General features: G+C 42.9%; 1 protein-coding gene across 3 annotated transcripts in view; it reads right to left on the reverse strand.

Annotated features, from left to right (window-relative positions):
• The window catches only part of rab3gap1 (RAB3 GTPase activating protein subunit 1), a 151,092-nt gene that overhangs the window by 40,119 nt on the left and 97,853 nt on the right, over nucleotides 1–13,120 (reverse strand). For all 3 annotated transcript variants that reach the window (XM_085919988.1, XM_085919989.1, XM_085919987.1), the window contains one exon: nucleotides 7,498–7,725. In XM_085919988.1, coding sequence (XP_085776114.1) covers nucleotides 7,498–7,725 — 228 coding nt within the window. The remainder of the gene's footprint in view (nucleotides 1–7,497; nucleotides 7,726–13,120) is intronic.

Genomic DNA, 13,120 nt, shown 5'->3' on the forward strand with positions numbered 1-13,120 from the left:
GCCAATGGGAACATGTTGCAGCTGTTTGGCTTAGCAGTTCTAACCACACTTTATCTCAGCCTGCACTGTATCCACTCTTCCACTCCGTTCGCATCAACAGTACGTACGTATTGGCAGTGTTGGCTTGTGTTTCGTAACGGTATCTTTTTTTTCTCGTGATTTTTAGTGAAGCTCTAACCACACTTTATCTCAGCCTCCTGCACTGTATCCACTCTTCCACTCCATTCGTGTCAACAGTACGGCTTTGCTACGGTAGTTTGTTTTTAACTTCGTGATTTTTATTCATGCCCTGTTACAATGCCACAAAACCACCTTGCACCTTCTACGCCTTCTGGAGACGGCAAGAGTAAGAGGAAGATGCTTACAATAGCAGAGAAGGTGAAACCTCTCGACATGCTTAAGGAAGAGAGATGTTACACGGAGGTTGGCTGCCATTATGTCATTAATGAGTATGTGTTATATTAAGAAGAACGAGAAGAATATACGTTCGACTGCAAATATTACTTTGAATGTTCTACTACGTAATTACTTAAGGTGTTCAACATGGACTTATTTGGAAGAGGATGCAATCAAGAACATTCATCATGAAGGAAGAGGCCAAAGCGCCTGGGTTTAAGGCCTCCAAGGATCGAGTCACACTCCGAATGTGTGGCAATGCTGCTGGCCATGCGATACAGCCAGAGTTAATTTATAAACCATAACAAAAACATGAATGCTCTCCCAGTGGATTGAATGCACAATCCGAAAGCTTGGATAATCAAGTCAGTATCAAAAGATTAGTTCCGTAAGTGCTTCATCTCCCAAGTCAGGGTTTACCTTGTTGGAAAGGGGCTAAATTTCAATGTGCGACTACTGATGGACATCGCTGGAGGCCACACACAAGACCCGAGTCTGCATTTATTTCTTGTCTTGCTCCCAAGAAACACATCCCTCATCCAACCAATGGACCAGGACGTTATTCATACTTTTAAGACACTGTACATCAAGCACACTATCCATGACCTGGTTGAATCCATAGACGCTAAAAATAACCTTTCAATGCCGCAGTACTGGAAAGCGGTTAATATAGCAATGTGTCTCAAGCACATCGAGAACGTGCTGAGGGAGATGAAGATGCAGACGTTCAAAGCCGCCTGGAAGAAATTGCGGCCAGAAGTGGTCTATGACTATAAAGAATATACCTTTGAGGAAAGTCATCATTCCACCATTAGTAATGTAGTAAAGCCGGGAAGGGAAGTCAAAGGAAAAGGCTTTTCTGATATGAATAAGAATGATGTTTGCAGGCTCCTTGATTGCAAGGGAGGACCGCTAATGAATGAAGATCTGGATGAGCTGACAAGGTCAGTGAGTGAGGACGAAACAGAAGGCGAAGATGATCCAGAAGATGTCGGTCTAAAACTCGAATGCCTGGCAACCATAATGCGATCTGCAGAAGATCTTCAAAGGATGGTGGAGGAATGGGACCCAGAGACATTTTGTGCGTTGCAATTCAGAAATGCAGTCGATGGAGCCCTGCACGCGTATAAAAGCATCTTAAAGCCCAAGTATCACGGAAATCAATTCTACTGTTTACTCATTTAATTGTGGTCAATATAAAGTGGAACAGCGATGCTTTTGTCTGAATTCCTCGTTTTGATACCGTCACAACTCCCTCTTTTCTACTTGTTCTGAGGTGCGGCTCAGAGCAAGCCGTTTTGGTGCAGTTTCTTTAAATGCAAATGAGATACTTCACAGCGCGGCTCGGTGGAACACTGGTTAGCATGTCCGCCTCACAGTTAGGAGGGTGCGGGTTAGATTAAAAAAAAAAAAAAATCAAAAATAGGACAGCTGTTACGGGTTGCCAAACAAACAAGGCCTGATGTAATGTTTGACGCAGGCAGCCTGGCGTCTAATATTAAAAATGCTTCTATTCAGTCTATTCATGAAGTGAACAAAATCATCCGCAAATTGAAGTCAGAAAACGTCACACTTAAGTTCCAATACTTGGGGAGGAGTGATGTTTTGAGTTTAGCTGTTTTTAGTGATGCTTCTCTTGGCAATCTCCCGGATGGAGGAACTCAAGAAGGAGCTTTAATTGCACTTACTGGTGAGGAAGGAAAGTTCTCCCCTTTGTTTTGGCAGTCTAAGAAGATCAGGCGTGTGGTGAGAAGTACTCTAGCTGGAGAAACCCTTGCCATGTCAGATGGTATAGACAATGCAATGTTTCTGTCTATGCTGTTTTCTGACCTCACTACTGGAAATGCGAGTCTTCATGTTCTTCCTCTTATCTGTGTAACTGAGAACCACTCTTTGTTTGATTAACTGAAGTCAACTAAGCAGGTTACAGAGAAAAGGCTCAGGCTAGAAATAAGTAGTGTTAAAGATCTCATACAGGCCAAGAAAATAAAACAGATCTGTTGGTCAGAGGCTAAGTCTCAGCTTGCAGATTATCTGACAAAAAAGGAACCTTCTTCACTCATGCTTATTAAAGCTTTAGATGAAGGTTCATGGCTACTGTAATTTTGTTTATAGAAAACAAACCTTTTGTTTTGTGGTTCAAAAAGGTCTTTATTGAAGCACACTTTAAATATTCTGTGTATTTTTATTTTTTTAAGCCCCTCCGTGAGTCGTCACCTTATCGTGGTGGAGTGGTTTGCGTGTCCCAATGATCCTAGGAGCCATGTTGTCTGGGGCTTCATGCCCCTGGTAGGGTCACCCATGGCAAAAGGGGACAGACAAAGCACGGCTCAATAAGCCCCTTATGATGAAAAAGATATGGACACAGATTTCCCTTGCAGGTTATTGAGCCCCCCCCCCTCAGGAGCCAGGCCTGGAGGTGGGGCTCAAAGGCGAGCGTCTGGTGGCCAGGCCTTCGCCCATGGAAACGTGGGTCCCCCTTTCTATGGGTTCACCACCCGTGGGAGGGGCGGGTGTATTGTGAGCTGGGCGGTGGCCAAAGGCAGGGACCTTGGCGGTCCGATCCCTAGCTGCAGAAGCTGGCTCTTGGGATATGGAATGTCACCTCTCTGGCTGGAAAGGAGCCCGAGCTGGTGTGCGAGGCAGAAAAGTTTCGACTAGACATAGTCGGACTTGCATCCACACATAGTTTGGGTTCTGGTACAAGCCCTCTCGAGAGGGGCTGGACTCTCTTCCACTCTGGAGTTGCCCACGGTGAGAGGCGTCGAGCGGGTGTGGGTATACTTATTGCCCCCCCCCAGCTGGGCGACTGCACATTGGGGTTCACCGCGGTGAACTAGAGGGTAGCCTCTCTCTGCCTTCGGGTGGGGGGACGGGTTCTAACTGTTGTTTGTGTCTATGCACCAAACAGCAGCTCAGAGTACCCACCCTTTTTGGAGTCCCTGGAAGAAGTGCTGGAGAGCGCTCCTTCTGGGGACTCCATCGTTCTACTGGGTGACTTCAATGCTCACGTGGTCAATGACAGTGAGACCTGGAAGGATGTGATTGGGAGGAACGGCCCCGCCGATCTGAACCCGAGCGGTGTTCTATTATTGGAATTCTGTGCTCGACACGAATTGGCAGTAATGAACACCATTTCAAACATAAGAGTGTCCATGTGTGTACTCTGCACCAGGACACCCTAGTCCGCAGTTCGATGATCGACTTTGAAGTCGTGTCATCGGATTTGCGGCCGCATGTTTTGGACACGCGGGTGAAGAGAGAGGCGGAGCTGTCAACTGGTGGTGGGTTGGCTCCGATGAAGATGCCAGTTTGACCTGGCAGCCCCAAACGTACTGTTAGTGTCTGGTGGAAACATCTGGCAGAATCCCCTGTCAGGAAGAGCTTCAACTCCCACCTCTGGCAGGGCTTTTTCCACGTCCTGGAGGAGGCGCGGGACATTGAGTCCGAGTGGACCATGTTCCGCGCCTCCATTGTTGAGGCAGCCGACCGGAGCTGTGGTTGTAAGGTCGTTGGTGCCTGTCGTGGCGGCAGTCTTCAAATTTGCTGGTGGACATCGGCAGTAAGGGATACCGTCAAGTTGAAGAAGAAGTCCTATAAGTGCCGTTTTGGCCTGCGGACTCCGGAGGCAGCTGACAGGTAACGGATGGCCAAGCGGAACGCAGCTTCAACGGTTGCTGAGGCAAAAACTCGGGCATGGGAGGAGTTTGGCGAGGCCGTGGAGAATGACTTCCGGACTGCTTCGAGGAAATTTTGGTCCACCATCCGACGTCTCAGGAGGGGGAAGGAGTGCACCATCAACAACTGTTTACAGTGGCGATGGCGTGTTGCTGACCTCGACTCGGGACGTCGTGAGTCGGTGGGGAGAATACTTCTAAGACCTCAATTCCACCTATACGCCTTCCATTGTGGAAGCAGGGCCTGGAGACTCTGAGGCGGACTCTCCAATCTCTGGGGTCGAAGTCACTGAGGTAGTTAAAAAAAAACTCCTCTGGGCCAAGGCCCCAGGGGTGGATGAGATCAGCCCAGAGTTCTTAAAGGCTCTGGATGTTGTGGGGCTGTCATGGCTTACACGCCTCTACAACATAGTGTGGACATGGGGGACGGTGCCTCTGGATTGGCAGACTGGGGTGGTGGTTCCCCTCTTTAAGAAGGGGGACCGGAGGGTGTGTTCCAATTACAGGGTAATCACACTCAGCAGACTACAGCAGAAATAACATTATCGCTGTTGAATGCAGACCGAGTTGCCGTTACATGTGATGCATGGACATCTGTAGCCACCGAGTCATTCGTTACTCTAACTGCACATTTCATAACCGATGAGTTGGAGCAGAAAGCACACGTGCTTCAAACAAGAGCATTGCATGAAAGCCAAACAGGTGCTAATATGGCTGAGCTGCTAAGCAGTGCTATAAATGAATGGAACATCGCAAATATCATCACTGCACAACGCAGCACACTCTCATCTGAGCATGTGGATCAACTCCTGTTCTTATACAAGAACACTAGAGTTCAAATGTTCATGCATTTCCATTCCAATGGATATTTCCATAAAGGTTAATAAAATATAATGGAAATTAATTCAACTTTTTGTTTCTTATTACAAATGCAGTGTTTTTTGAAGTGCAAGTGATGAATGCTCATTTAGTGAGACAAAAAGAAATGTGGAAAAAGCGCATCATATGCATACATTAAAAATGCATCAATAATTGTTTTATAATCAAATCGTAGCCTCTGAATTGTAATCATAATCAAATTGTGAGGTGCTTCAAGATTCCCACCCCTACGATCAACACACCACTTTTCTCCCCAGTGACTGTCACATATCCCTCCGCCCAGCAAAGCGGTGCCGCACAACAGCGGTCCACAGCCTTTTTACAAGTGATCAAGTCATCACAAAAATCACGGGAAAATCCTATATAAGCCGCACCCGACTATAAGGCGCAAGGTTCAAAATTTGAGAAAAAAGTCACAGCTTATAGTCCGAAATTTACGGTAATTTTGATACAGAAGATGAGGACTTGGAATGATTTGCGTATGCATATCGATTAACAATAATGTGAGTTCAGTAGAGTACATGGTTAAACAGTAGAATAAAATACAATCGAGCTCACTGGCTTGTTCCTGTGACGTTTTTTTGGTTTACCCGAAGTTTTTTTTTTGTTTACCATAAGTCATGGCATGCATGCACCCTATAATGCAGTGCGCCCTATGTGTGCATTAAAAACAAAATAGACCCTGCAATTGAGACTGCGCCTCTTAACTTGAAGCGCTTTATGGTGCGGAAATTACGGTAACTATTAAGAAGTAATGTAATACACTTTGGAAGTAAGTAACTTGCCCAACTCTGGATGTTATTGGCAGTGGAAAAGAGCTTGGGTACCGCTTTTCGGCAAATGCAGTTAAGGTAAAATTGTGCGAGAAAACCTCATCAAAAAACATAATCTAAATGTATTTGGTCTTTGCGAGACCTGGTTAAAACCTAATGAACTGCAACCGCTTAATGAGGCCTTGCCTCCAAATTTTGTGAGCTCACATGTGGCGCGTCCTTGAAAAAAGGGTGGGGGTGTTGCCCTCATCTCAGATTCCAATCTTAGATTTACGCCTCGTTCGATTAACGTATTTAAAACATTTGAAGTTCTCACTGTCCGATCCACCGCTTCACCGTCGTTTTATCTTGCTGTTATTTACCGTCCACCCGGGGCTTACTCTGGCTTCCTGGATGAATTTTCAGAATTCATGGCTGATCTAGTGACAAACGCGGATGGGCGATTTTAATATCCACATGAATTTACCGTCAGAGCCACTTACTTCGGCATTTTAGACTCTAACTGATACGTTTGGTTTTACGCAAGCCGTACAGGCAGCAACGCATAAAAATGGAAATACCTTAGATCTGGTATTATCCCGAGGACTGGCAACCTCAAATATAACAGTACTGCCATACACTACTGTTTTGTCTGATCATTACTTAATAAAATTTGAAATTTTAGTTCTTAGTCAAAGACAAGAGAGCAATCAGAATTATAGCAGTCGTAATATTAACTCCATGACTGCAACTGCGCTATCTGAGCAACTGCTACCAGCAACTGCCGTATTCCCCCCATATACTGGCTCTATTGATAATCTTACAAATGAATTCAATGCTGCATTGTTAAATGCCATCGACTCTGTGGCGCCGCTACGTCTGAAAACTCGCCGTAGATTGCCTACTCCGTGGTTCACGGATGAAACACGTACGCTTAAGCAATTATGTAGAAAGCATGAACGCAAATGGCGTTTAACCAAACTTGAGGTTTTCCATCACGTATAGCGCGACAGCCTCCTGAAATATAAAGATGCGCTTATCTTAGCAAAAACTCGTTATTTTTCGCAAGTTATTAATCTCAATAAAAACAATCCTAAATACCTATTTGATACAGTGGCAAAGCTAACACTACGCCAGCCGACCCCGGATAGCTCCTTTTATTCAGCTGACGAGTTCATGAAATTCTTCGCTCGAAAGATTGAATCCATTAGGGATGAGATCAAGATGACCATTCCGATCGTTCAGTCGAGACCGCCGATTACCGGCGCTGACGATCATGCAAGAACCCTTTCAAATTTTAAAAGCGTGTCCTTCAAAAGGCTTACACAATTAGTTCGTGCGGCTAAACAAACAACATGTTTACTCGACCCGCTTCCAGCCAAACTATTTAAATAATTATTTCAAATCTTAGGACCGTCCGTTTTAAATATAATTAATCTGTCTGTCTCCTCTGGGATAGTGCCAACAGCCTTTAAAACTGCTATTATTAAACCGCTACTTAAGCGAAACTTGACTAGACACATCTTTTCAGCCCAAAGTGTTTATACTAGATTGTTTAGGTCCACAGGAATAAAGACTGCAGCCGCATTCGGCCAAATGAACATGTTTAACAATTAAAATAACTTAAAACAGAAACAAATGAAAGCGAAGGATGAAAATAATCCCCATTAACAAGAAATATTTGATATTACCTGTAGCTCAAATCATCATGAATGAGATAACAAAATGTTGATATGTAATTATTGTACATTCATTATGTACTAATAATCTGAAGGTTCCAAACATTTTCTGACCTTTTCTGCTTCTTTGGTATCATCAAAAAGCCTCCTCTGGCGATGTGCAGGTATAGCCTTGGCATTCTCCCAAGTTTCTACCCATATGTTGCCTGGAATTTTCATCCTTGGACTTAGCTTGCCTTTCAAGACTGTTTGACCGTTGTTGTTGACGAGCTCCTCCTCCAAAAAATCCCTGGGAGAGTACCAACGAACAAAGTCCTCAAGAACAGAACCTGGGTTGGCTGCCTATGGAGGAAAATTAAAATTATTTATTCAATCATCACCAAGAAAAATGGGATAAAACATGGAACACAACTATGCAAGACTGAGGGGGGGGGGGGTAAATTACCTTACTACATAAGCATTACTCATATTTATTTATCATGTTTATTTCACCTTATGTCATTTTCACAAGTCTTGGGACTTATTGTGTCTAACCTAGGATTTGGGAGATTGTATTTTATGCCATGTCATACAGAAATGAGTGTTGGTTTGATAAAAACTCCTTGGATCGTTGTATACTTTAATTTTGAAGAAAGGGAAAACCATTGAATCTTTGAAAACTCATATGTAACTTCAAACAACAAGGAGAAAATCATTTATTTAGGTAACAAAAACAACAACGTATTACAATAGCAATGGGGGGGGTAAACAAATACTGTTGGTTCCCGTGGGCTTTGGCCTCTTAGGGGCAGTTTGGTGCTGTGCATGGATAACGTACACAAGGAAAAAGTTGCGATTGAACTCTTAATCCAACCTGTTTGTCAGATATTGGGAAGAATTTACTCAAATTTGCTTTTGAGTCATGTTATCGTACCTGCCTGAATGTTTTTCCACAGTCTTTGTGTGTGAATATTTGTAACCTATGAGAATAACACCCACAATTTTACCATTAGCATTTGAATGAGGTCCATCATTGACTTTAGCATTAGTAATAATAATGTTTTAAAGAAAAAAGCGTCTTCATTATTTAAATATACAAAATGTGTGTAATTCTTTTACTTGTGTTAATAGTTTTACAGTATACGCCAACAACAGTTTCACGAAAAGGCTAAAAATGTGCAATAGCCTATCATGTCGCAAAGTAAGCCAGGCAAGTGCATGCAATTGTTTATAGGGTAGCAATAATCGTTTTCATACCATTAGCGTCAGTCTTTCTGCTGATTTTGGAGCTGTGCACTCTATGTTTTCACTTCTTGTGGGTGTATTTTGAGTAGTTGTATCAGATGAATTACATCGAAGGTGCTGTTTTATTCATGGGCAACACAATATTATGTTCAATGCATTCATTAGCTTCTCGCTAACGCCAGCATTCGCTTACCGTATTTTTCGGACTAAAAGTCGCTCCGGAATATAGGTCGCATTAGCCATAAAATGCACTATATAGTGAAATATATATATATATATATATATATATATATATATATATATATATATATATATATATATATATATATATATATAAGTCGCTCCGGAGTATAGTATATAGTATATTCGACAAAATCCAACACCAAGAACAGACATGAACGAGCAACAACAGGCTTAACGATAGGTATGCTAACGTGACATAAACACAAATGAAGAGCTGAGAACAGGCCTGATGTAACATTCAGAGTTATTCTAATAACTATTACATAAATAACACGTTTATAAAACCATCTGTGTCACTCCAATTCCTAAAATATATCGATCGTCCTTTATGTAAACAATGACCCGTATGCGCCGCATATGCGCCGCACCGCTGACGTCGGACGCGTAAGTTGCATTTCTAATTATTCCACAGACCCATATACAGTGTATAAAGTATATTTCAAATAACTATCATATGACAACAATATTATCAAACCATCTGTGTGACTCCATATCATTAAATCTATCAATCAAATTCCTCGTCCTTTGTCAACAACGCCGCGCATGCTCCCTGATGTCAGCCTTGTCGTTATTCCACAGATCTAGTATATAACTATATTGTAGCGTTAACAAAGTACAAGCAAAGACGTGGGTTTGGTGAAAGAGAGGTCCATAGAATAGGACCGGCCATGCGTAAAAGCCATGTCTGAGCCCCATCCACCGCCGGCCACCGACTTCCATCCACGGAGGTGAAAGAGAGCTCTGTCAAGTAGGACCGGGCGTGTGTAAAAGCCATAATAGTTTTTCAAACCTTCTGTGTCACTCCAAATCATTAAATCCTTCAAACTCTTCGTCCTCCGTGTCACTTACAAACAAAGCCGCTAATGATGCCGGTAGTACGTGGGGCCCTTTGTCATCCCGTGATCGAATCTTTGTCCTTTATGTAAACAACGGTCGTGCCGCTGACGTCACTTGAAATTCAAATTACAGCAATCCCTTGCTACATCGCGGTTCATTTATCGCGGTTTCCCTTTTTTTTTTCTCTTTTTTAAATTTTGAAAATTTGTGAGAAAATTCACATATAAGTCGCTCCTCAGTATAAGTCGCCCCCCACCCAAACTAAGAAAAAAAACGCGACCAAAGCATGATGGTCTGAAAACCTACCTATCAACCTTAAGACATTCTTTTTCAGTCATAGCTCTTACTAAAACCTGGATGGTTGATAATACATCTCTCTCTCTCTCTCTCTCTCTCTCTCTCTCTCTCTCTCTCTCTCTCTCTCTCTCTCTCTCTCTCTCTCTCTCTCTCTCTCTCTCTCTCTCTCTCTCTCTCTCTCTCTCTCTCTCTCTCTCTCTCTCTCTCTCTCTCTCTCTCTCTCTCTCTCTCTCTCTCTCTCTCTCTCTCTCTCTCTCTCTCTCTCTCTCTCTCTCTCTCTCTCTCTCTCTCTCTCTCTCTCTCTCTCTCTCTCTCTCTCTCTCTCTCTCTCTCTCTCTCTCTCTCTCTCTCTCTCTCTCTCTCTCTCTCTCTCTCTCTCTCTCTCTCTCTCTCTCTCTCGCGCGCGCGCGCGCGCGCGCGCGCGCGCACACACACACACACACACACACACACACACACACACACACACACACACACACACACACACACACACACACACACACACACAGCCTCCATTCCATTACACACTGGTCTCACTCTCTTCAAGCTCACACACTCATACATCATTTTCAATTCACACATCCTCAAGGGTTCTCATTTTTCCCCTGGTAGTTTTTTTTTTTAGTTTTTCCTTGCCCTTTTGGGAGCTCAAGATCAAGGGGATGCTTTGAGAATAAATGTCAATTGTTTGTCTATGTGAAGCCCTTTGAGACTGCTTGTAATTTAGGACTATACAAATAAACTTGACTTGACTTGATTTGAATATATCCTATCTCAAGGTTCTTGATAAAACAATCCACCAATCTAAATAAACGACACCAAATAATTACCAGCAAAATAATAAGAAGGTTTTTGTTGGTTTTAAGTTCAACTAACTCATTCTCTCGGGTTTAACTCACATGTAATTGTTAGTATAGTCTTATAACACAACCAAACAATAATTTCCTCTTAAATTTAGCATTGCAATGTCTTAAATTCACAATTTTGATTTATCCAATTCCAGAAAACATGTTCTCTCTTTCTTTTGAATTTCTCATCAGGGCCACACATTAATCCAGTGTGGACCAGTTTCTCTCACACTTTTTGATGTGCCACTCCTTCCACATAATTTATCCAATCCACTCCATTCCAATTTTGACATATTCCAAAAATTCACATCATTCAGCACATTCACATCACACCGGGGAAAGTTTTCAACATTCCCGAAATTGCTAAATTACGAAATGTCACGTTTTTACGTTAAATTATTTCCTTGTATGGCACGCTCAAACTTGGCAAATAAAGGATTGATTGATTGATTGATTGTCTGCAAAATTTCACAAAATTCATTTTTCACCTGTAATTTCTACATTCTTCAGCTGATTCAATTCTGCTTCAACATCATTCTGTTGCATTTCCTAAGTATTTATTCAGCTTATTTTTCGCCTTCACACGCAACTTCTCCAAAAATTGCATTTTCTAGTTTCAAAATCATTTTGTTTTTTGTGTTGCGGTGCAAATCAAATACACGACAGTCTAGTAAATTTCTTTGCACACTATTTTAGCCAAATTAATCATTTTAACACAGACACACATAGACACACAGAGAACACACGGGCCCACAATAAAGACACAGTACACAAACAACATCAACAAACAACGCTGCGCAAACGTCATCCGATATTTGACGTTTTGGTTTTACTATTTTGTCATATTAGTGGCCTTTATCTTAAGGTTTAATAAGGTTTGACACCTGTATCATTCGCATACATCAGCATCGTTTATACTTTGGGGAAATTTAACATCCTTGGTCATACTTCTTGTTTGTATAGGTCTAATTGACTGACCATGACATCTTTCGCGATTATATGGGGGAGATTTCAGGTCTTTTAAATTTAGATGCATGTTTTACATAGGAGCAGAAGAAGCTTTTCCCTCAGGCTCCTGTGCTTGAGCCACGCCTTAACAGTGCGACTTGTCTGACAAACATACCGTAATTTTTGGACTATAAGTCGCGGTTTTTGTCATAGTTTGGGTGTGGGGGGGGGGGCAATTTATACTCAGGAGCGACTTATATGTGATTTTTTTCACAAATTTTCAAAATTCAAAAATCCGCCATGTAGTGAAAAACAGCAAGGGATTACTGTCATTTGAACTGCAAGTGAACGTCACCCGTGCCGCGCGGCGGTTGTTTACATAAAGGGCAAAGGATTCGATCACGAGATGACGAAGGGCCCCACCTACTACCGGCATCAATAGCGGCTTTGTTTGTAAGTGACACGGAGGACGAAGAGTTTGAAGGATTTAATGATTTGGAGTGACACAGAAGGTTTGAAAAACTATTATGGCTTTTACGCACGCCCGGTCCTTCTCGACGGGAGCTCTCTTTCACCTCCGTGGATGGAAGTCGGGGGCTGGCGCTTGGCCGGGTGGGTGTCCGGGGACGGTGGATGGGGCTCGGACATGGCTTTTACGCACGCACGCTCCTATTCTATGGAGCTCTCTTCCACCTCTGTGGATGGAAGTCGGGGGCCGGCGCTCGGCCGGGTGGCTGTCCGGGGACGGTGGATGGGGCTCGGACATGGCTTTTACGCACGCCCGCTCCTATTCTATGGAGCTCTCTTCCACCTTCGTGGCTGGAAGTTCAGTAGTTGTTGGCTCGTTGAACTCTTGTTTTGTTAAATAAAGAGCCGTGTACCAAACCCACGTCTTTCCTGGTACTTTGTTAACACTACAATATAGTTATAAACTAGATCTCTGCAGCGCACGCGCGGCGTTGTTGACATAAAGAACGAGGACTTTGATCGATGGATTTAATAATTTGGAGTGACACAGATGGTTTGATAATATTGTTGTAATATGATAGTTATTTGAAATATACTTTATATATCGTTATATGGGTCTGTGGAATAATTAGAAATGCAACTCACAACGGGTCCGACGTGAGCATATGCGGCGCATACGCGGCATTGTTTACATAGAGCACGATCAATGGATTTAATGAATTGGAGTGAAACAGATGGTTTGATCAACGTGTTATTGATGCAATACTTACTTGAATAACTCTGAATGTTACGTCAGGCCTGTTCTCACCTCCTTGTTTGTGTATATGTCACGTTAGCATACCGTATCGTTTAGCCTGTTGTTGCTGGTTCAT

The sequence above is a fragment of the Syngnathus leptorhynchus genome, chromosome 9 (genome assembly GCF_054491065.1).
Source record: "Syngnathus leptorhynchus isolate UIUO chromosome 9, UIUO_Slep, whole genome shotgun sequence".
Lineage (NCBI taxonomy): Eukaryota > Metazoa > Chordata > Actinopteri > Syngnathiformes > Syngnathidae > Syngnathus > Syngnathus leptorhynchus.